This window comes from Oncorhynchus clarkii, chromosome 1 (assembly GCF_045791955.1).
Source record: "Oncorhynchus clarkii lewisi isolate Uvic-CL-2024 chromosome 1, UVic_Ocla_1.0, whole genome shotgun sequence".
NCBI classification, from domain to species: domain Eukaryota; kingdom Metazoa; phylum Chordata; class Actinopteri; order Salmoniformes; family Salmonidae; genus Oncorhynchus; species Oncorhynchus clarkii.
Window position 1 is genome coordinate 15,420,898 of NC_092147.1, and position 25,153 is coordinate 15,446,050.

Consider the following 25,153-nt stretch of genomic DNA (forward strand, 5'->3'; position numbering starts at 1 on the left):
CTACTAATAAAAGAAAAATGGAAAAACCTGGAGAAAGTATTATTCCTCCTACAAAATGAATTAATGAGGAGACAGCAAAGCAGACAATCGAGAGGGAGAAGATGGGAAATTAGACATTCGCAGGTGGGGACAGTTACAGCAGATAGATTGGAATTCCTGTCCCATGTGCAACATGAACGCAGCTGGTTCCATACACCACTGCACTAATGAAAAGGTTTGATCTTATGCCTGGCTTATTTATTGTTGTGTGCCTGCAGAATTGGAATCTCCCCAAATTAACAGTTATGGAAAAAGTGATACCGGTCAAAATCCAAGGGAAAAAAAACTAATAATTGGAGATAGTCGTGGCAGAGTGGGCCATTCTAATGAAATCAGAAAAGTACCAGGCAAAGGAAGCTAGCTCATCAAATTCCAGTGTAGCACTAACCACTGTGATTATCACCAGCACAAGCAGCATCCAGCTGGGAGGTCACAGCAATCAGCCTCATTTCACATCCCCAAAGCCCCTCTTTGATTCAAATGGAAGTGTCACACATAAATCACACAGAAATGGCAGCTCACACACAATGCTCATCTCCACACTCAGTGGGGGAAGTCACCCTACATGTTGCACATTTTCAACAATTGTCCAGACTTGCCTCAAGTGGTTTGATCTGTTAATTAATAATATAGGCAATTTAGCTGAGACTTTTACCCAAAGTGACTTAGTCATGCATGCATACATTTTAACATATGGGTGGCCCCAGCAGGAATCGACCACACAACCCTTGCTCTACCAATTGAGCCGCAAAGGACGTGCACATATATAAGAAACAGTCTCATCTCTAATCTTGAGGTCATTCGTTTAGCGGTCTCACTGGCTTTCTTCACGGGTGCGTTAAGGGTCCATGTTCCACTGAGTGTTATGTACGTACTCCTAACCTTCTGAAGCTCGCTGATAGAATTGGGGGGGAAAAAAACTTCATTTGCAAGAGGAAGGATAAAATACTTGTTGCTTTCTTGAAATGCGGTTCTTTCTTCATTAACTTCTTATGGCTGGGGGCAGTATTGAGTAGCTTGGATGAATAAGGTGCCCAGAGTAAACTGCCTGCTACTCAGTCCCAGTTGCTAATATATGCATATTATTATTAGTATATTTGGATAGAAAACACTCTGAAGTTTCTAAAACTGTTTGAATGATGTCTGAGTATAACAGAACTCATATGGCAGGCAAAAACCTGAGCAAAAATCCAACCAGGAAGTGGGAAATCTGAGGTTGGTCGTTTTTCAACTCATTCCCTATTGAAGATACAGTTGGATATTGGTCATGTTGCACTTCCTAAGGCTTCCACTAGATGTCAACAGTCTTTAGAACGTTGTTTGAGGCTTCTACTGTAAAGGATAGGCTCATAAGGGCTCTTTGAGTCAGTGGTCTGGCAGAATTCCACAAGCTCATGACGCTCGTTCACGTGAGAGTTAGCTCGCGTTCCATTGCATTTCTGAAGACAAAGGAATTCTCCGGTTGGAACATTATTGAACATTATTGAACATCCTAAAGATTGATTCTATACATCGTTTGACATGTTTCTACGAACTGTAACGGAACTTTTTGACTTTTCGTCTGGACCTAGTGCCCGCGCCTCATGAAGATGGATTACTGGGCTGAACGCGCTAACAACAAGGAGGAATTTGGACATAAATTATGAACTTTATGGAACAAATCAAACATTGCATTTCTGCAAAATCACCAGATGTTTTTGGAACTACTAAACATAACGCGCCAATGTATACTGAGATTTATTTTATATAAATATTAACTTAATCGAACAAAACATACATGTATTGTGTAACATGAAGTCCTATGAGTGTCATCTGATGAAGATCATCAAAAGTTAGTGATTCATTTTATCTCTATTTCTGATTTTTGTGACTCCTCTCTTTGGCTGGAAAAATGGCTGTGTTTTTCTGTGACTTGGCTCTGACCTAACATAATCGTTTGTGGTGCTTTTGCTGTAAAGCCTATTTGAAATCGGACACTGTGGTGGGATTAACAAGAAGTGTATCTTTAAAATAGTGTGAAATACTTCTATTTTTGAGGAATTTTAATTATGGGATTTCTGATGTTTTGAATTTGGCACCCTGCACTTTCACTGGCTGTTGTCATATCGATCCCGTTAACGGGATCTCAGCCCTCAGAAGTTAAGACAATTTCATGTAAGATTTTCCTATGCATGTGGACAAAAATTTAAATATATTACATGTTGATGAAAATAAAGAATATCCAATGCTTTCATTCTATCTCAATACTATTTCAATACTTGCATCAAGTATTGCATTGCATCATTTACTTTTCTAATCTTTAACAGCGGATCAATTGCAAAAAGTGGGCCAAGAAGCAACAATGCGCAGATTTAGTTTATGTTTTTATTTCCCAAGTTCTCAGAAAGATATAAAAACATTTATTGTGGAGAATACACAACAACAACAAAAAAGTACAAATCCAGTTGGTATTGTTGTCTTCATTACTGGAACACGTAATCCCCCCACTGAACACTCTTCACTGTCAACCCTTGGACTCTCCGATTAATCTGTGATCAAGGTCCTCAATAGCTCCATCTCGCTGACCTGATCCCCACCCCCCAACAGTGAGTTAATTGGAGTCAACGTTGGGGTGTGTGTAAGTCATCTCTCTCCTTGGTGAAGTTCTAAAGCCATGGCTTTCTCTACACAGGAGGGCTGCTGTTCTTGGCAGTTCCCTTCTCTACCGAAGAGGCACACACAAATACAGGACCCTTTTTGATTTTCTATTTCATTTTTTAGATCTCATCAAAGCTGGGCAACTGAGAAAAAGAGGATAAAATCAACAGCTGTTTCTATGTGGCTGCCTCTAACGTAGTGCCCACAGTGGAGAATTAGCAGTGATGAGAGGAAGGGCGATTTCAGAGCTCAAACTCTTCCCTTTTTGACAGCGGTTAATTGTGCGTTTCTTTTTGAAGGATTCTGAAAAGAAAACCATTCTGCAGTTGTACACTGCCCAGCAGCTCTACACAACCAAATCCATGTTTTCTACAGGTAGTGTAAGCTGAAAAACAAAACTCACAGACTTCTGGCTAGTTCCACAGGGTAAATCAAACACTCCACTGTTCCCTATTTAACACCACCATTTTCTTTCTATTTTAATGAGAGGTTTAAAGTTCTGCTTGAGAGATAGCGTGAAGGGTACCTACCAACCATGGTGATCAAACTGTACCCATTTTGTGACAGAAATGAACATTCTCGTCTATGCTAAACACCTGGGGGCACAACAGGTAATTGTCACACAAATCCATCCAATCTATTAGCTGTAATAGAAAAATGTAGGCGCACAAAGAAATTTAAGAGCACAATGAAAAACATTTCAGATATTAAAGCTAGAATCCTAAATTTTTCTGGGCACACTGGTCCTCATAAATACAAATTCCAGGTCGCACAGCAAAATATTTAGGCACAGTAAAATGGTCGCACTGTAGAGCCCTAACCTTAACCTTAAGTTTGGGATTCTTACTGGGTTAGCCGGATGACAGAGGACAAAAAGTCAGAGGGCAATAACTGGATCCTGTTATACCCGTTTTTGTCTGATGGAATTTTGGGGCTTAAAGGCAGTGGTGATGAGTGTAAAGGAACAGGGCTGTAAATTGAGGTTGTCAAGGGACTGGAGCTTCTGTTAAGTCAATATAGGGCTAAGATCAATTATGCTGCTGAGTCTGGCTGCACTACACAACTTTGATTATCCTGTGGCTAACACTGAACATGTGTAGCACTAAAAAAGGTGAACATGTTTTCTTCATGTCAATTTAAATTAAATCCTTTATCCAAAATATGGTCAGGGATCATGACAAAGGCAATATGGTCCATGGTACAACTTTTGCACCCCAGGTCCTGTTGAATGTACGCTCTCCCTTACAAAACAAACTATATGAATGACACATACTAACATCTTTCCCTAGCCTACCGGTCTGTGGTGAAGGGGGCTTGCAGTGTCATCTCCCCAGTAGAGTCCCTGCTGGTGGGACGGGGAACCATGGCCAGGCTCTTTTCTAGCTGGGCTTGGTGAGGAGCTGTGTGGAGAAGTCATACAGGTCCTTGTTGACCTTCTTCAGCGCCCTCACTTCCTCCACCAGCTCTGACACGCGCACCTTGGTGTTCTCACCATTGACAAACACACACTGTGGGTTTAACAGAAGACGGAGAGAAAGAATAATAAGAGGGGAGGGAGAGAGGGAGAGTGTAAAGAGGGAAAGATCCATATGGAGGTTAAGCAACTACATATTTGTAGACACAGAACATTTCAATCTAACACCTCAGGTATCAAGTCCCAGTGGATTCTAAAACAGCAACTCTTTGATAGACCAACTGTCTGCAAATCAACAAAAGGATGAAACCTCTCCAATATTTATGGTAATGTATTGTGTTTGGAGTCAAAGGCTCGATTGTGTGCAAATGAGCGGGGGAATTCATTTCCAGTGGGAGTACAATCTGGCAAAGAATAAACCCGCTCCCGACGGAAAGCCCACTGCCGGTGTTGGGAGTCCGAATCCAGGGCGGTGAGTGGAAGGCTTGGGTTGAGGGATATGAAATCCCATTGGAAAAACCTCCCTAATCTCACCGAGGCAAATATTGACATTTACCATTGTGTCCAATTCCGCAGTGCAGGCAGCCGTTGGATGACAGCGGTGCACATAAACTTCCCAGATTAAAGAGCGGAGGGGAGAGGAGAACTCTATTGCCTGTCTTAATTGTATTTATTTGTTGGAATGCCTTATTTGGTGAAGACGTGCCGGGCTGGGGGCTTTGGGCTTGCCTGTGGGAGCGAGCGAGGGCTGCTCTCCCTTTTTGGAAGGAGTGAGACTAATCTACTTAAGGGCAATTGGGACTCGGGGAGGCCGAGTAGTGGAGTCGTAAGCGGCTTGCTGAGCCCAGGGATAAGGTGCTTCTGGTGGTGACCTCGTCTAGTTAGCTGACAAATCCCTCCACGAAAAACACCAATACACTCCTAACTGGCACACACAATTACACACACGCATGACCGCACACTGCATCCTGGCGCTGGCGCAAGAGTGAGCAAGAGACATCTCATGACAGATGTGCTGTGCCAATTCAACAATAGAATCAATAAGAGTAATAATGATGGGTTGCAGTAATATAGCGCCTTTCAATAGGTTCCAAAGTACGTTACATTGTTTAGGGGTGAATCTCCCTATCCACTGCCAAGTGTAAAACCCATTTGTGTGATGCATGGAAAACATTTTGCGCCAGAATGCTCTCCAAACATTGGCAAAAATGACATGGCCATAATAGTGAGGGGGGAGTTTTGAATCCTATACATTTTGGGTCATCCATGTTTATTTTTATTTTTTAAAAGCTTTACAACTGCATTGTACCTCCCAGTGCAGGATCTGGTATGGAGGCTTATGGGGTCAGAATCAATTCCATCACCAGCCACAGACCCGTGACGTGAAGGGCTGTGTTGGCGAGGGTCAGAGAGGAATGCTAGAGCCCAAGGTGGAGCAGGGGGTCCAGAAGGGAGCAGCTGGATAGTGCCCATGATTGGACAGGGAGAGCTGCTGTTGCCACCAGGACAAGGATGTACTAAGATACAGTCCCAGAAAAGCAGACCCTGGCTTTAAAAGCACAATCTGTCACAATCTGCCACTCAAAAGTGCTACTCCTGCACTTAGTTGTTGATCTCCAGATATCTAAGGAGAGGATGATTTCCTAAGAAAGGATATGAGAAGGATGGATACACCAAGTCCCCAGATAGCAAAGGACAATATTACAATATTGTGTCCTGACATGATAGCCGGTAGGGCAGTGACAATACCAGTATTGCAATATTTTTTTCCCACAGCAAAAATATAAACACAAAGCAGATCAAAGTCATTGGTCCTGTAAAAACCTGCTTTATGTAAAATATTGTGTTCTATAGCTGGGAAAATAAATAAATGTGACTCTGGATGACAACATAATGATGTTTGTTTCCAACATTAGGGCTGTTTTCACAAAGAAGCTAAATCCGCTTTGTGTTTTGTTTCCTTGCCACGATAACAAGTATCACAATACTGGTATCGTCCTGGCCCTAATAGCCGGTAAGGGGTCTCTTCTCTTGTAGTCAGTACGTTGACGCACAGTGGTGTAAGTATATATGCGCTGGCATCGGGTCACTGTATAAGTTTAAGATTACTTTATTCGTCAATTGTACACAAGGTCTAACTGAAATGTGACTTGTTTTTTATCCCAACCCTTCTGAAATACACATACAGGTAGGAGCAAAGGGCTGCCACACTGGTGGAGCAGTCCTGCCATTGTGCTCAAGGGCACAACGGCAGACAATGGCATCTAGAATTCGATAACAGCAACCCTACGGTTGCCAGCTCACTTCCAGAGAGATTTTTTTCCCATCAGACTTGGGATTCTAACTGGCAACCCTGTCTAACCGATAGACTAATCGCAGTTGTATTTTCTTCTCGTGGCCTTTGGAGAGGTTGGTGAGTAAAGTGCAAGCAATGCTGTGAGGAGTTCAAGGGTCAAAATGAAGAGCCTTCAGCTGAGCCTGTGGAAAGGTGACCCTCAGAAACTTTAACAGATGCACAATTGAGAGCCTGGTACAGCAACTGCACCACCTGCAACTGCAGGGCTCTCCAGAGGGTGGTACAGTCTGCCCAAAGCATCCCCAATGGCACACTGCATGCCCTCCAGGACCCCTACAGCACCCGATGCTGCCCTATATACATAGACATGGAATCACTGGCCACTTTAATAACTGAACGCTAGTCACTTTAATAATGTTTACTCATATGAGATGAGAAAAGCAGTTTCTATTCTACTGTATTTAGTCAATGACACTCCGACATTGCTTGTCCTAATATTTATATATTTCTTAATTACATTCTTTTAGATTTGTGTATTGTTGTTCATTGTTAGATACAACTGCACTGTTGGAGCTAGGAACACAAGCATTTCGCTACACCTGCAATAACATCTGCTAAATATGGGTATGTGACCAAAACAATTTGATTTGAGAATGTTAACCTACAGTGAGTACGCATACGGAACATTTACACAGCAGTTATATTACATCTTTAACGCCCTTAGAACTCTATAATCGCAAGTCACATGACCCCCTGCGGTGATGTTGACCTGCTCACTATTCTTAATAGGGAACTCCTAAATATGTTGACCAATGCACAGATAACATTTTGAAATAACATCTAAGGGGCACTGTATTGTTTAATGGCGTACGTTCTGCAACCACCTGCCCACTTACCTTGTCTGTTACGGCAGTCATTAGGGAGTAGAGTTTGTCTGCTTTCTCCAAATAGGTCTCATTTAGGGCCTAAGGAGAGAGAAAACATACAGTCAAAGAAGGTGCACAGGCCATGTCCAGAAGTGGTTGAATGACAAGGCTCTCTGTGTGTGTGTGTGCGCGCATCAGTATTGATTCTGACAGTAATCTAAGCAACCCTGGGCCCATGTGTTTGCTTGCTTACACCTGCTATTTAATCCTCATCATAATACAAATAGTCTGATATTGATTATCAATATCATGATATTGAAGTATGTGTATGTGCACACCCCCAGACAGGTATACGCTTTTATGCACCTCAAGTATCCGTTTCTACAGGGTCAATGTTGATCATGGCCTGCTCATGTCTCTCCCCCTACCCCATACACTGATTAGCAATGAAGCCATTATTTGGCCTATCCTATAGAAGGGGGCGTGATCGGGCTCCCCTGATTTACAGAGAGCGCCGGAGAAGATCCCTCTGCAATTTACTACCCCGCCCACTGACACCTCACCTAACTGTGTTCCTTTATTTTACAGCGCGGGTTGATAAAGCTGATACGGATGGACAATACAGTGAAACGGAGGAGGGAAGGGTTCAGGTGCGAAGGTGGGACGACCACGTAGTCTCCAAGCGTTGCAACAGCTAACAGGGATCCTAATAAAATCATTAAAAATATATATTTCACCTTTATTTAATTATTGGGGCTAGGGGGCAGAATTTCACATTTGGATAAATAGCGTGACCAATTTCAACTTCCTGCTACTCATGCCAAGAATATAAGATATGCATATTATTCATAGATTTGGATAGAAAACACTCTGAAGTTTCTAAAACTGTTTGAATCATGTCTGTGAGTATAACAGAACTTATGTAGCAGGCAAAACCCTGAGGACTAACTGTTCAGATTTTTTTTCTTCTTTCCCCTCTCTGTTCCCTGAGTTGTCTTTGCCAAGGGATATTTCATAGGAACCTGTTTTCAGTTCCTACCGCTTCCAGTGGATGTCACCAGTCTTTGGAATTTGGTTGAGGTTATTCTTTTGTGCAATGAAGAAGTAGGCCAACTAGGAACTGGGGACACTTTTGTGAGTGGCGCAAAACGTGAAAAGCAGCGCTGGTTTGTTTTCTTTCCTTTATTGAATACAGATAGCCCCGTCTACAATTTGATCGTTTATTATTAACGTTTAAAAATACCTAAAGTTGTATTACAAAAGTAGTTTGAAATATTTTGGCAAAGTTTATAGCAACTTTTGAAATATTTTGTAGTGACGTTGCGTTTTTTGTAAGCTGTTTTTTTTCTGGATCAAACACGCTTTATAAATGGACATTTTGGATATATATGGACGGAATTAATCGAACAAAAGGACCAATTGTGATGTTTATGGGACATATTGGAGTGCCAACAAAAGAAGCTCGTCAAAGGTAATGCATGTTTTATATTTTATTTCAGCGTTTTGTGTAGCGCCTGCAGGGTTGAAATATGCTAACTCCTTTGTTTACTGCTGGTGCAGATGGTGCAGGCTATCAGATAATAGCTTCTTATGCTTATCTTATTTTTTTAAAATCTGAACTGTTGGCTGGATTCACAACGAGTGTAGCTTTAATTGAGTATCTTACATGTGTGATTTAATGAAAGTTAGAATTTTATAGTATTTTATTTGAATCTGGCGCTCTGCATTTTCCTTGGCAATTGGCCAGTTGAGACATTTGCATCCCGCCTATCCCTAAGAGGCAGGTAGGCTAGTTGAGAAATAGTTCTCATTTACAACTGCGACCTGGCCAAGATAAAGCAAAGCAGTGTGACACAAACAACAACACAGAGTTACACATGGAATAAACAAACATGCAGTCAACAATACAATAGAAAAAGTCTACATACAGTGTTTACAAATGAGGTAAGATTAGGCAGATAAGGCAATAAATAGGCCATAGTGGCAAAATAATTACAATATAGCAATTAAACACTGGAGTGATAGATGAGCAGAACATAAGTGTGCAAGTAGAGATACTGGGGTGCAAAGGAGCAAAATAAATAAAATAAATAACAGTATGGGGGTGAGGTAGTTGGATGGGATATTTACGGGTGGGCTATTTACAGATGGGCTATGTACAGGTGCAGTGATCTGTGAGCTGCTCGGACAGCTGGTGCTTAAAGTTAGTGAGGGAGATAGGAGTCTCCAGCTTCAGTGATTTTTGCAGTTAGTTCCAGTCATTGGCAGCAGAGAACTGGAAGGAAAGGCGGCCGAAGGAGGAATTGGCTTTGGGGGTGACCAGTGAAATATACCTGCTGGAGAGCGTGCTACGGGTGGGTGCTGCTATGGTGACCAGTGAGCTGAGATAAGGCGGGGATTTACCTAGCAGAGACTTGTAGATGACCTGGAGCAAGTGGTTTTGTCGACGAATATGAAGCGAGGGCCAGCCAACGAGAGCATACAGGTCGCAGTGGTGGGTAGTATATGGGGCTTTGGTGGCAGAACGGATGGCCCTGTGTCACGGCTCCTCTGCAGTGCAGGGGCAGTTCCTCCTGCAGGCAGTCGAGGGTCGTTAGTGATTGGAGTCACCTGGGCTCAGGGTATATAAACTGCTTCACTAATCACTCTTGTCTCTCTCTCTCTCTCTGCTCCTCCAGGTATGATCCTGTTTTGTTTGTTCCTTTGTAGTTTTCACTTAGTCATTCACACACACAGATTCGTGCATCCCTGCACTTTACATACACCTTACATTATGATACTTTCACACCTCATTCCTTTTTCTTTGTTTAAAGTTAATAGTTTTGGTTTACAATAAAGAACCTTTTTGATTGGCCTATACATGTTGTTCGTGTCCCCTCATTCTTGCCACAGGCTATGAGCCGGCCTGTGACACCTGTGATAGACTGCATCCACTTTGCTGAGTAGAGTGTTGGAGGCTATTTTGTAAATGACATCGCCGAAGTCAAGGATCGGTAGGGTAGTCATTTTTACGAGGGTATGTTTGGCAGCATGAGTGAAGGATGCTTTGTTGAGAAAAAGGAAGCCGATTCTAGATTTTTTGGGGGATTGGAGATGCTTACTGTGAGTCTGGAAGGAGAGTTTACAGTCTAGCCAGACACCTAGGTATTTGTAGTTGTCAAAATATTCTAAGTCAGAACCGTCCAGAGTAGTGATGGGTGGAAAGGTGGGGGCAGCGATCGGTTGAAGAGCATGCATTTAGGAGGAGAGTTGGAGAGAGTCGGAAGGAGCGTTGTATGGCATTGAAGCTCGTCTGGAGGTTGGTTAACACAGTGTCCAAAGAAGGGCCAGAAGTATACAGAATGGTGTCGTCTGCGTAGAAGTGGATCAGAGAATCACAAGCAGCAAGAGCAACATCATTGATGTATACAGAGAAGAGTCGGCCCGAGAATTGAACCCTGTGGCACCCTCATAGAGACTGCCAGAGGTTCGGACAACAGGCCCTCTGATTTGACACACTGTATTCTGTCTGAGAAGTAGTAGGTGAACCAGGCGAGACAGTCATTAGAGAAACCAAGAATGTTGAGTCTGCCGATAAGAATGTGGTGATTGACAGAGTCGAAAGCCTTGGCCAGGTCGATGAATACGGCTGCACAGTAATGTCTCTTATCGACGGCGGTTATGATATCATTTAGGACCTTGAGCGTGGCTGAGGTGCACCCATGGCCAGCTCAGAAACCAGATTGCATAGCGGAGAAGGTACGGTGGGATTCAAAATGGTTGGTGATCAGTTTGTTAACTTGGCTTTCGAAGACCTTAGAAAGGCAGGGTAGGATCGATATAGGCCTGTAGCAGTTTGGGTCTAGAGTGTTTCCCCCTTTGAAGAGGGGGATGACCGCGGCAGCTTTCCAATCTTTGGGGATCTCAGACAATATGAAAGAAAGGTTGAACAGGCTAGTAATAGGGTTTGCTATTATTTCAGCTGATAATTTTAGAAAGAGAGGGTCCAGATTGTCTAGCCCAGCTGATCTGTAGGGGTCCAGATTTTGCATCTCTTTCAGAACATCAGCTATCTGGATTTGGGTGAAGGAGAAATGGGGGAGGCTTGGGCAAGTTGCTGTGGGGGGTGCAGGGCTGTTGATCAGGCTAGGTGTAGCCAGGTGGAAAGCATGGGCAGCCGTAGAAAAATGCTTATTGAAATTCTCAATTATCGTGGATTTATCGGTGGTGACAGTGTTTCCTAGCCTCAGTGCTGTGGGCAGCTGGGAGGAGGTGCTCTTATTCTAAATGGATTTCACAGTGTCCCAGAACATTTTGGAGTTTGTGCTACAGGATGCACATTTATTTTTGAAAAAGCTAGCCTTTGCTTTCCTAACTGCCTGTTCCTAACTTCCCTGAAAAGTTGCATATCGCGGGGGCTATTCGATGCTAATGCAGTACACCACAGGATGTTTTTGTGCTGGTCAAGGGCAGTCAGGTCTGGAGTGAATTAAGGGCTATATCTGTTCCTGGTTCTACATTTTTTGAATGGGGCATGCTTATTTAAGATGGTGAGGAAAGCACTTTTAAAGAATAACCAGGCATCCTCTACTGACGGAATGAGGTCAATATCCTTCCAGGATACCCGGGCCAGGTCGATTAGAAAGGCCTGCTCGATTAAGTGTTTTAGGGAGGGTCCTAAATCCTAAGACAAAATTAGATGGAGTGCAGGCTATCTCCAGGGGAGGTCTTCTGAGGTAGCTATCTATTTACCATAAAAAACACAGGTTTGTAAAAATCAAGGTGGGAGAATGGGGGGAAAAACAGGCCAGAATACAACAATTAAAAACTATAATTGAAAATAATCAGGTTATTTTAAAAGAGTAACACAAACTGAAAGCTAGTCACCGAATATTCTCTGCATTAGTCTTAAAAAAGTGCTGGGGGTGTTACACAGGCCAAATGACCTTCTATTGAACTCCAATAACCCAAACAGTGATGTTGCATGAATTTAGAGCAGACATACAGTGCCTTGCGAAAGTATTCGGCCCCCTTGAACTTTGCGACCTTTTGCCACATTTCAGGCTTTAAACATAAAGATATAAAACTGTATTTTTTTGTGAAGAATCAACAACAAGTGGGACACAATCATGAAGTGGAACGACATTTATTGGATATTTCAAACTTTTTTAACAAATCAAAAACTGAAAAATTGGGCGTGCAAAATTATTCAGCCCCTTTACTTTCAGTGCAGCAAACTCTCTCCAGAAGTTCAGTGAGGATCTCTGAATGATCCAATGTTGACCTAAATGACTAATGATGATAAATACAATCCACCTGTGTGTAATCAAGTCTCCGTATAAATGCACCTGCACTGTGATAGTCTCAGAGGTCCGTTAAAAGCGCAGAGAGCATCATGAAGAACAAGGAACACACCAGGCAGGTCCGAGATACTGTTGTGAAGAAGTTTAAAGCCGGATTTGGATACAAAAATATTTCCCAAGCTTTAAACATCCCAAGGAGCACTGTGCAAGCGATAATATTGAAATGGAAGGAGTATCAGACCACTGCAAATCTACCAAGACCTGGCCGTCCCTCTAAACTTTCAGCTCATACAAGGAGAAGGCTGATCAGAGATGCAGCCAAGAGGCCCATGATCACTCTGGATGAACTGCAGAGATCTACAGCTGAGGTGGGAGACTCTGTCCATAGGACAACAATCAGTCGTATATTGCACAAATCTGGCCTTTATGGAAGAGTGGCAAGAAGAAAGCCATTTCTTAAAGATATCCATAAAAAGTGTAGTTTAAAGTTTGCCACAAGCCACCTGGGAGACACACCAAACATGTGGAAGAAGGTGCTCTGGTCAGATGAAACCAAAATTGAACCTTTTGGCAACAATGCAAAACGTTATGTTTGGCGTAAAAGCAACACAGCTCATCACCCTGAACACACCATCCCCACTGTCAAACATGGTGGTGGCAGCATCATGGTTTGGGCCTGCTTTTCTTCAGCAGGGACAGGGAAGATGGTTAAAATTGATGGGAAGATGGATGGAGCCAAATACAGGACCATTCTGGAAGAAAACCTGATGGAGTCTGCAAAAGACCTGAGACTGGGATGGAGATTTGTCTTCCAACAAGACAATGATCCAAAACATAAAGCAAAATCTACAATGGAATGGTTCAAAAATAAACATATCCAGGTGTTAGAATGGTCAAGTCAAAGTCCAGACCTGAATCCAATCGAGAATCTGTGGAAAGAACTGAAAACTGCTGTTCACAAATGCTCTCCATCCAACCTCACTGAGCTCGAGCTGTTTTGCAAGGAGGAATGGGAAAAAAATTCAGTCTCTCGATGTGCAAAACTGATAGAGACATACCCCAAGCGACTTACAGCTGTAATCGCAGCAAAAGGTGGCGCTACAAAGTATTAACTTAAGGGGGCTGAATAATTTTGCACGCCCAATTTTTCAGTTTTTGATTTGTTAAAAAAGTTTGCAATATCCAATAAATGTCGTTCCACTTCATGATTGTGTCCCACTTGTTGTTGATTCTTCACAAAAAAATACAGTTTTATATCTTTATGTTTGAAGCCTGAAATGTGGCAAAAGGTCGCAAAGTTCAAGGGGGCCGAATACTTTCGCAAGGCACTGTACATACCCTGTCCTCCAGCTGCTATTATCTAAAGTCCTTTATGAAATTTAGAGTAACCTGTCCTGTATAAGTCCTAGAACACATGACGTGCCATAAGAGCTGGACCATGTTACAAGGGCAGGGCTGAATGCCACGGCAGCAAATCAGACAAATTAACTGTGGTGCAGGACTGCAGTTGACATACAGAGTATTTTTTATTTTATTTAACCTTTATTTAACTAGGCAAGTCATTGAAGAACAAATTCTTATTTACAATGACGGCCTACACAGGCCAAAGCCGGGCAACGCTGGGCCAATTAGCAAACTCGGACAACGCCTCTAGCACTGAGATGCAGTACCTTAGAACGCCCAGGCCCAAACTCGGGAGTCCCTCGGGAGTATCCCAAACATTAGGAACACCTTACTAATATTGAGTTGTCTGGACTCTACAAGGTGTTGAAAGCATTCCAAAGGGATGCTGGCCCATGCTGACCACAATGCTTCCCACAGTTGTGTCAAGTTGGCTAGATGTCCTTGGGTGGTGGACCATTCTTTATACACATGGGAAACTGTTGAGTGTGAATAACGCAGCAGTGTTGCAATTCTTGACACAAACTGGTGCACCTGGCAGCTATTAACATACCCCGTTCAAAGGCACAAATATTTCATCTTGCCCCTTCACCCTCAATGGCACAAACACAATTGTCTCAATGCTTAAAAATGATTCTTTAACCTGTCTCCTCCCCTTCATCTACACTGATTGAAGTGGATTGAACAAGTGACATCAATAAGTGATCATAGCTCGCACCTGGATTCACCTGGTCAGTCTATGCCATGGAAATAGCAGGTGTTCTTAATGTTTTGTATACTCAGTGTACACCACACTCCTAACACTTTCATTGAGTTCAGAAGTATTGCTCCCTTGCGACAGGATGAATTTTGGTTGGAACAATGGAAAACACACAGGATGTTAACCATTCTTGATCGATTCAAATGTATAACTTGTATAATTTAAGTGTCAAAGCAAATTAGCCATATAAAATGAATAACAGAAACAATCTCAGTCTTGAACTGAACTCATTTATACAGAATCTGGATAAATAATGCGAGATTTTCAAACATGAAATACCATTTATATTGCCTTTTGTTTCTTCATATGCACTGCTCAACTGAGTGAATGTTAGTTTTTTCTCTATTATTTTTAACATTTTTAATTCCAGGCTGCTTTAGATTGAACCCTTTTATTAATCCAGTATTTTAAATTGTGGCCATAATTTTTTTTTGCAATGTTTAGGCGTTTCATAAAGGTTATGTAATTAATTGACATTTCAAATAGGCCATGCTTTTAAAAACTAACATTTAATATAAAACATTTAGTGATAATGAAAAACTGCCCTTGGTCCAATTTACAGTAACAGGCAAACGTTTGGACACTTACTCATATGTGTTATTTCATCGTTTTGATGTCTTCACTATTATTGACGAACAGTACCAGTCAAAAGTTTGGACACAGCTACTCATTCATGGGTTTTCTTTATTTTATTATTTTCTACACTATAGAATAATAGTGAAGACATCAAAACTATGTTAAACAACATTTTCTTAAATTCTTCAAAGTAACCACCCTTTGCCTTGATGACAGCTTTGCACATTCTTGGCATTCTCTCAACCAGCTTCACCTGGAATGATTTTCAATCCGTCTTGAAGGAGTTCCCACATATGCTGTGCACTTGTTGGCTGCTTTTCCTTCACTCTGCAGTCCAATTCATGCCAAACCATCTCAATTGGGTTGTGGTCGGGAGATTGTGGAGGCCAGGTCATTTGATGGAGCACTCCATCACTCTCCTTATTGGTCAAATAGCCCTTACACAGCCTGGAGGTGTGTTGGGTCATTGTCGTGTTGAAAAACAAATGATAGTGGGACTAAGTGCAAACCAGATGGGATGGCGTATCGCTGCAGAATGCTGTGGTAGCCATGCTAGTAAGTGTGCCTTGAATTCTAAATAAATCCCAAACACTGCCACCAGCATAGCACCCCCACACCATCACACCTCTTCCTCCATGCTTCACTGTGGGAACCACACTTGCAGAGATCATCCGTTCACCTACGCTGCATTTCAAAAAGACATGGCGGTAGGAACCAAAAATCTAAAATATGGACTCAACAGACCAAAGGAAAGATTGTCCATTGCTCGTGTATCTTGGCCAAAGCAAGACTCTTCTTATTGGTGACCTTTAGTAGTGGGTTCTTTGCAGCAATACGACCATGAAGGCCTGAATCACATGGTCTCCTCTGAACAGTTGATGATGAGATATGTCTGTTACTTGAACTCTGTGAAGCATTTATTTGGGCTGCAATTTCTGAGGCTGGTAAATCTAATGAACTTATCCTCTGCAGCAGAGGTAACTCTGGGTCTTCCTTTCCTGTGGCGGTCCTCATGAGAGCCAGTTTCATCATTGCGCTTGATGGTTTTTGCAACTGCACTTGAAGAAACTTTCAACGTTCTTGAAATTTTCCAGATTGACTGTCCTTCATGTCTTAAAGTAATGATGGACTGTCATTTCTCTTTGCTTATTTGAGTTGTTCTTGCCATAATATGGACTTTCATTCCAGGTGACTACCTCATGAAGCTGGTTGAGAGAATGCAAAGTGTGGAAAGCTATCATCAAGGCAAAGGGTGGCTACTTTGAAGAATCTCAAATATAAAATATATTTTGATTTGTTTAACACTTTTTGGTTACTGCATAATTGCATATGTGTTATTTCATAGTTGTGATGTTCTACAATTTAGAAAATAGTAAAAAATAAAGAAAAACCCTTGAATGAATAGGTGTCTCCAAACTTTTGACTGGTACTGTATATTGACTGCTTTTCATACTTTATGAGTTTCATGTCTCAAGTCGATGATGCTCAGTTGTCTTCAGCCACCTCTAACACAGAGCAGAGTTTAAGGTAGATAGTGTTACCTTTTTTGATGTCAGTGTTCCAGTGTCTTGCCATCTTCAAGCTGCCTACCCCTGTAGATCAGCCTCTGTTTGTCCACAGGGACCTGAGGGGTATACTACAAAGCAGGATCAAGGAGTTAGCCAGCTAACTTTGATAAATATATACAGAAATAACTGTCCATTTTCTGGTTCATTATGAAAGCTCCACCTAGATGTGTTTTTTTGCTGTTGGGTCAATTCAACCATACCCATTTCAAGCTCATCTTTCAAAAAAATAACAAGTGATTTTAGAATATTTAGACAAGTTAGCTGACTAACTTCTTGATCTTGTTTTGTAGTATACCCCTGTCATAACGTTGACCTGGGGGTAGGTTTATGACAGTCATAAATACAGTGCCTTGCGAAAGTATTCGGCCCCCTTGAACTTTGCGACCTTTTGCCACATTTCAGGCTTTAAACATAAAGATATAAAACTGTATTTTTTGTGAAGAATCAACAACAAGTAGGACACAATCATGAAGTGGAACGACATTTATTGGATATTTCAAACTTTTTTAACAAATCAAAAACTGAAAAATTGGGCGTGCAAAATTATTCAGCCCCTTTACTTTCAGTGCAGCAAACTCTCTCCAGAAGTTCAATAAGGATCTCTGAATGATCCAATGTTGATCTAAATGACTAATGATGATAAATACAATCCACCTGTGTGTAATCAAGTCTCCGTATAAATGCACCTGCACTGTGATAGTCTCAGAGGTCCGTTAAAAGCGCAGAGAGCATCATGAAGAACAAGGAACACACCAGGCAGGTCCGAGATACTGTTGTGAAGAAGTTTAAAGCCGGATTTGGATACAAAAAGATTTCCCAAGCTTTAAACATCCCAAGGAGCAATGTGCACGCGATAATATTGAAATGGAAGGAGTATCAGACCACTGCAAATCTACCAAGACCTGGTCGTCCCTCTAAACTTTCAGCTCATACAAGGAGAAGACTGATCAGAGATGCAGCCAAGAGGCCCATGATCACTCTGGATGAACTGCAGAGATCTACAGCTGAGGTGGGAGACTCTGTCCATAGGACAACAATCAGTCGTATATTGAACAAATCTGGCCTTTATGGAAGAGTGGCAAGAAGAAAGCCATTTCTTAAAGATATCCATAAAAAGTGTTGTTAAAGTTTGCCACAAGCCACCTGGGAGACACACCAAACATGTGGAAGAAGGTGCTCTGGTCAGATGAAACCAAAATTGAACTTTTTGGCAACAATGCAAAACGTTATGTTTGGCGTAAAAGCAACACAGCTGAACACATGGTGGTGGCAGCATCATGGTTTGGGCCTGCTTTTCTTCAGCAGGGACAGGGAAGATGGTTAAAATTGATGGGAAGATGGATGGAGCCAAATACAGGACCATTCTGGAAGAAAACCTGATGGAGTCTGCAAAAGACCTGAGACTGGGACGGAGATTTGTCTTCCAACAAGACAATGATCCAAAATATAAAGCAAAATCTACAATGGAATGGTTCAAAAATAAACATATCCAGGTGTTAGAATGGCCAAGTCAAAGTTCAGACCTGAATCCAATCGAGAATCTGTGGAAAGAACTGAAAACTGCTGTTCACAAATGCTCTCCATCCAACCTCACTGAGCTCGAGCTGTTTTGCAAGGAGGAATGGGGAAAAATTTCAGTCTCTCGATGTGCAAAACTGATAGAGACATACCCCAAGCGACTTACAGCTGTAATCGCAGCAAAAGGTGGTGCTACAAAGTATTAACTTAAGGGGGCTGAATAATTTTGCACGCCCAATTTTTCAGTTTTTGATTTGTTAAAAAAGTTTGAAATATCCAATAAATGTCGTTCCACTTCATGATTGTGTCCCACTTGTTGTTGATTCTTCACAAAAAAATACAGTTTTATATCTTTATGTTTGAAGCCTGAAATGTGGCAAAAGGTCGCAAAGTTCAAGGGGGGCCGAATACTTTCGCAAGGCACTGTACCTCTTTCCCCCGTTTTCCTCTCTCTACCCTACTGATGTTACATTTGCAAAACCCTTGGTTAACATAGAGATTCTGGGAACATCAGAAGGTGGGGGGAAATGAAATATATTCTGGTAATCCGACCAATGGAACATATGCGGTGGTACTTAATGAATATGATGTCAGTTCGGTTGTCATCTGAGACATTCTCATCAATGATAAGATGACAAACTCTACAGTGGAAAGTCTACACATCAAAAGTTATCGGATTCACCTGGAACTGTTGTTCAATTTAAATGTTTGAATATGAAATTATTCGTGATGGGATGAAATGTGATTTTAGCTTCTAAAATGTGAGATTTGGGTTTTCATAAGATAAGGGCTCTGCTCAATCAGTGGCCCGCCCCTGTGAAGGGACATGGGCTATACAACTTTTCAAACACACCCCCCTCTCCCTTCCTATATAAGCCCTTGACGACAATGTAACCTCCTGTTCCGAGGACGACGGTCCGATGTCAGAATGGTTCAGATAGTAACTACAGAACGAAGCCAACATCAGCATGAGCTTTGGTTGCCAATGGTATGAACTTTGAACTCTTATTCACTACAGAAGTGATACCTCCTAGCCGTTGAGTTAGCAACAGCCCTGCAAACGAGGGTTAGGAAGGAACAGACAGAGTATCCCGTCTACCACACAATGATGTTACTACAACGTATTAAATTTACCAGCAGAGACATTCTTCAAGGGACAAAGGACTCGGTTGGGCAACACGGCCTTCCATCTACCACCAACCTATTGAAGCGCAGCTCAGAGTAAATATTCATTGCATTTTCCTTTTCCAAATGGGCAGTAATTTAGAATGCATCAGATACTGTATTTACGATAGCACAGCTTTCCCTTTATGACGTCATTTGTAATCAAGTTATGATTTAATTATGTGTATGTGTAATTGTGTGTGACTAGTTAGGTATTTAGTAAATAAATAATTAAACCCAATTTTGTATTGCTGGTTCAACTTGTTAGCCAGGGTTCGTGCAGATAACCAAGAATTTATAACTTTCAGATGAGACTGAATTAAGATGACGATTAATATTGACTGCTATTGATGTAAAATTTTACTAGGTCTTTAGGAGTTTATTCGGGGGATAACAGCTCTATAAATATTATTTTGTGGTGGCCGAATCTCTAGTTAATTACATTTACATGATTAGCTCAATCAGGTAATCTTAATTACGGAGAAATTATTTTATAGAATAGCATGTCATTTCACTTAATCCGGCATAGCCAAAGACACGACACCCCTCTGCTTCACATGGTAGACCTCAATTTTGAACTGGGACACAGTCTCACCCGGCATCAAACTCGTAGATTATAACCTGGCTTGTTAAATTTTGAAAGAATATCTGGAACGTCGATGCTGAATGCAGGCCAAAGTAGCTCAAATGTTTCTAATTATCACTGATATCCTGCCCATTGTTACTTTTCAGCTTCTGTCTAGCAGTCGGCAAAAATACTTAACTTTTTGTTTATATTGTCTAACAAGACAAGTATGTTGTTTTTGGCTTTTCTGTTTCAAAACTAACCGTTTGGGCGGGGGGGGGGGGAACCTATCCCCGATACTCAACACTGTGTGCACAGAATGAGACTGAAGTCAGTCAATGTGTGAGGACTCGCAGGTCAATCCCATGCTCGCTGACAAAACACTGCCACCCCCCGACACCTTCCCTCAGCTTCTCCTCAATGAGAGAAAGAAAACGCAAATAGCGATAGGAAGGGTTATCTATCCATTTGCTTAATATTCCCTTGAACCAAGTGCCCCTACCCCAGAGGAACTGTCCAATTAGCCTTACATGGAGATACCCCAACCCTACCAGTGGAGCCCAAGGGAACCACACCAGCCCCTAGGGCTCTCCATCTCCCCTGCCTCCCCCTGACCCTTCACCCCAGACAGCCAACTCGCTAATGGGCTTTCTTTCTCTCTTCCCTGGGCCAAACCGGCCCTGGTTCATCTGAGGGCAAGCCACCGCCGCCAAACACAGTGTGTGCAAGTGGAATGACTTCTCCACTCTCTGCAGTGTAGCAGCACATTCGGCACTCACACAGACCTATGCATGCATATTCCAGAAGAAAGAAAATAACAAAGACAACTAAAAAGTTATCCTTCTCTGAGTCATTTGCACACAACCCAGGTTGTATTTTTGTGATGTTGGCCATGCCCCGGGGGTACGACGGAATTATTGTTTTTTGGAATTCCTATTAGTATTAATATATGTTTTCTAATCATTCTCTGTGTTTCTTTGGCTTTTGGAGCACAGGGGAAAAGCTCATTTCTCGACAGCGACAGTTATATTCCCAGCAGCTCCGAGATTAGCCATTATGGAAATAAGCGACCTCAGAGAGAGAAAGCGAGGGAATGGGAGAGCGATAGGAGGGAAAAAAACTATGCCAGCACAGTGGTACGCGAAGGGTAGAAACTGAGTGAGCAGGTGGTAGGTAACTCAGAGACCGCTCCATTACCATTTCATTTAGCCCTGTGTAATTGATTTTGACACTGCTAGGATTCCGTGCGGCACAAACAGCTGTCTCGTCACCATACTGCAGCCGTTCATTTAGGTGGGTGGTTACGGGGAGAAGGAAAGTTACCTACAGTAAGCATATACAGATTCTTCCTATACATATACTTACAATTCTAATCCCCTTAAGGCATGGATTGATTGACACCAGGTATGTAAATAAACTGCTTATCATCATCCTGTGATATCAGTGATGGGACAGCTGCTTATTAATAACAACCAACCAACAACAGATTAGATACCTTACCTTCTCATTACTGTACCTTTCAATGCCATCTTAGTTGTTAACAGAGCAAAAGCCTATCATGATGCTACTTAGCAAACCTGAGTCAAGGACGAGCCTTGGGTGTTGTACATGGGTACCTACGGGGCTGTGACTAATCTGGGTGGTGACCATGGGTACCTACGGGGCTGTGACTAACCTGGGTGGTGACCATGGGTACCTACAGAGCTGTGGCTAATCTGGGTGGTGACCATGGGTACCTACAGGGCTGTGACTAACCTGGGTTGTGTACATGGGTACCTACGGGGCTGTGACTAACCTGGGTTGTGTACATGGGTACCTACGGGGCTGTGACTAACCTGGGTTGTGTACATGGGTACCTACGGGGCTGTGACTAACCTGGGTTGTGTACATGGGTACCTACGGGGCTGTGACTAACCTGGGTTGTGTACATGGGTACCTACGGGGCTGTGACTAACCTGGGTTGTGTACATGGGTACCTACAGGGCTGTGACTAACCTGGGTGGTGTACATGGGTATCTACGGGGCTGTGACTAACCTGGGTGGTGTACATGGGTACCTACAGGGCTGTGACTAACCTGGGTGGTGTACATGGGTATCTACGGGGCTGTGACTAACCTGGGTTGTGTACATGGGTACCTACGGGGCTGTGACTAACCTGGGTTGTGTACATGGGTACCTACGGGGCTGTGACTAACCTGGGTGGTGTACATGGGTACCTACAGGGCTGTGACTAACCTGGGTTGTGTACATGGGTACCTACGGGGCTGTGACTAACCTGGGTTGTGTACATGGGTACCTACGGGGCTGTGACTAACCTGGGTTGTGTACATGGGTACCTACAGGGCTGTGACTAACCTGGGTTGTGTACATGGGTACCTACGGGGCTGTGACTAACCTGTGTGGGGGGGGGGGCAGACACAGGCACACTCCTCCAGTCTCAGTGCCCTCAGCCTGCACTAGAGGGTTGAGGTGCCGGCTGAAGCGGGGCAGGGGGAGGGGGATGCCCGGGCGGCTGTCAGGAAGGAACATGTTGGCAGGGGCAGGGATGATGAGGGCATTGGTGACCGGACCTGTGAGAGATGTAAGAGTAGTTAGTAAGAGGGAGGGGAGAGAGAGGAGGAAAGAGGGAGGTGAGGAGGGAGAGAAGGAGTGAGGGAGAAAGGTAGCCTAGGGTATAGAGTGCTGGGCCTGTAACCAAAAGGTTACTAATCACAAAAGGTTACTAGTTTGAATCCCCGAGCTCACAAGATGAAAAATCCGTCGACCCTTGAGCAAGGCACCTAACCCTAATTGCTACAGGGTCGCTGTCAATAATAGCTGATCCCTGGCCGTGATCCCTCTCTTCAAGGGTGTCTCAGGGAGTTGGGATAAGCAAAAAACATTTCCATTTCACACCTCATGCTCGTACAGGTTACCCAGTTGTACAGACAGTGAAACACGAGAGGGGCACAGAAACAGAAGGAGGGAGAGTGGTTAAGAAAGAGAGATGATGAACATGACACTCAGGGCCCCAGTAATCATCTAAGTGGGGGAGAAGTTGTCTTTATGTATGTCATCATTCCACCCCACCGTGTTCACATTCACACTTAACTGGAGCATGGTCCGAGTTTTACAACTTTGAACAGTGTCATTGAGGGGATACCTGGAAAACATGGGAGAACAACAAAATACGCACCACGGTCGAGAATCACCTTGAGAACCATCTTGTTACAGGAACTGGGGTGACAGAGATTCAACATCCTGTACTTCCTTTTGATGGGTTTGTGCTGTCACACACTTTAGAAAGCAAGCTGCTGTAGTTTTATTTTACATCCATACAAACAGCAATCCAGCTACATCATGAACTATGACATGAAAGTTGAAGTCTGTCTAAGGAACCTCAGCGGCACTCCGCTGACCTGCACAACTCTCCTGCCTGAAGAGAGGAAAGACAAGTGGAGAGAGGGGAACACGGACTTGAACTAGCAATCTCTACTCGGCCTATAACCCTTTGACCGGCCTTCCTTACTTATTAATTCATGGGCAACAAAGAGCACTGCTTTTTAAAACGGAAAGAATAACGTTCTGACTAAGCCTACTGCTTTTCAATCTTTTTTTATGATGCCAACACTTACGTGAGCTTTAGTGCTCTTCAACTCGACGGACAATCTTTTATTTACCCATTACTGTCAGTCTTCCACAAGCGGCCTTCAAATCATCCGAATTGCCCATCTGTCCGCCAGGATAAAAACATATTTCCCAGGGTATTGGCGGCTGAAAAGGGGAGGGGGGGGTTCAGCAGGGGGCAACAAGGCATCTTCTACATGCCCCGAATCGAGCTCTATTACACAAGAAACTAATGGAGGGAATCAAAAACTGATGGAGGGTCTGACAGACTTATTCCAACTGATGGTCTTAGCTACATGGTGATGGCTTTTTCACAAGACCAAAAGAGAAAAAGGGATCAGAGATGCAGTACACCAGAATGGACCAGATGCATGATATACAGTGCCTTGCGAAAGTATCCGGCCCCCTTGAACTTTGCGACCTTTTGCCACATTTCAGGCTTCAAACATAAAGATATAAAACTGTATTTTTTTTGTGAAGAATCAACAACAAGTGGGACACAATCATGAAGTGGAACGACATTTATTGGATATTTCAAACTTTTTTAACAAATCAAAAACTGAAAAATTGGGCGTGCAAAATTATTCAGCCCCCTTAAGTTAATACTTTGTAGCGCCACCTTTTGCTGCGATTACAGCTGTAAGTCGCTTGGGGTATGTCTCTATCAGTTTTGCACATCGAGAGACTGAAATTTTTTCCCATTCATCCTTGCAAAACAGCTCGAGCTCAGTGAGGTTGGATGGAGAGCATTTGTGAACAGCAGTTTTCAGTTCTTTCCACAGATTCTCGATTGGATTCAGGTCTGGACTTTGACTTGGCCATTCTAACACCTGGATATGTTTATTTTTTAACCATTCCATTGTAGATTTTGCTTTATGTTTTGGATCATTGTCTTGTTGGAAGACAAATCTCCGTCCCAGTCTCAGATCTTTTGCAGACTCCATCAAGTTTTCTTCCAGAATGGTGCTGTATTTGGCTCCATCCATCTTCCCATCAATTTTAACCATCTTCCCTGTCCCTGCTGAAGAAAAGCAGGCCCAAACCATGATGCTGCCACCACCATGTTTGACAGTGGGGATGGTGTGTTCAGCTGTGTTGCTTTTACACCAAACATAACGTTTTGCATTGTTGCCAAAAAGTTCAATTTTGGTTTCATCTGACCAGAGCACCTTCTTCCACATGTTTGGTGTGTCTCCCAAGTGGCTTGTGGCAAACTTTAACAACACTTTTTATGGATATCTTTAAGAAATGGCTTTCTTCTTGCCACTCTTCCATAAAGGCCAGATTTGACTGATTGTTGTCCTATGGACAGAGTCTCCCACCTCAGCTGTAGATCTCTGCAGTTCATCCAGAGTGATCATGGGCCTCTTGGCTGCATCTTTGATCAGTCTTCTCCTTGTATGAGCTGAACGTTTAGAGGGACGGCCAGGTCTTGGTAGATTTCCTTCCATTTCAATATTA

General features: G+C 42.8%; 1 protein-coding gene across 1 annotated transcript in view; it reads right to left on the reverse strand.

Moving 5' to 3' along the window:
• Positions 1 to 4,055: 4,055 nt before the first annotated feature.
• The window catches only part of LOC139409292 (WD repeat-containing protein 18-like), a 91,034-nt gene continuing 69,936 nt past the window's right edge, over positions 4,056 to 25,153 (reverse strand). The window contains exons 7-9 of the mRNA XM_071154667.1: positions 22,482 to 22,656; positions 6,625 to 6,739; positions 4,056 to 4,184 (exon numbers count right to left, since the gene is read on the reverse strand). Coding sequence (XP_071010768.1) covers positions 4,056 to 4,184; positions 6,625 to 6,739; positions 22,482 to 22,656 — 419 coding nt within the window. The remainder of the gene's footprint in view (positions 4,185 to 6,624; positions 6,740 to 22,481; positions 22,657 to 25,153) is intronic.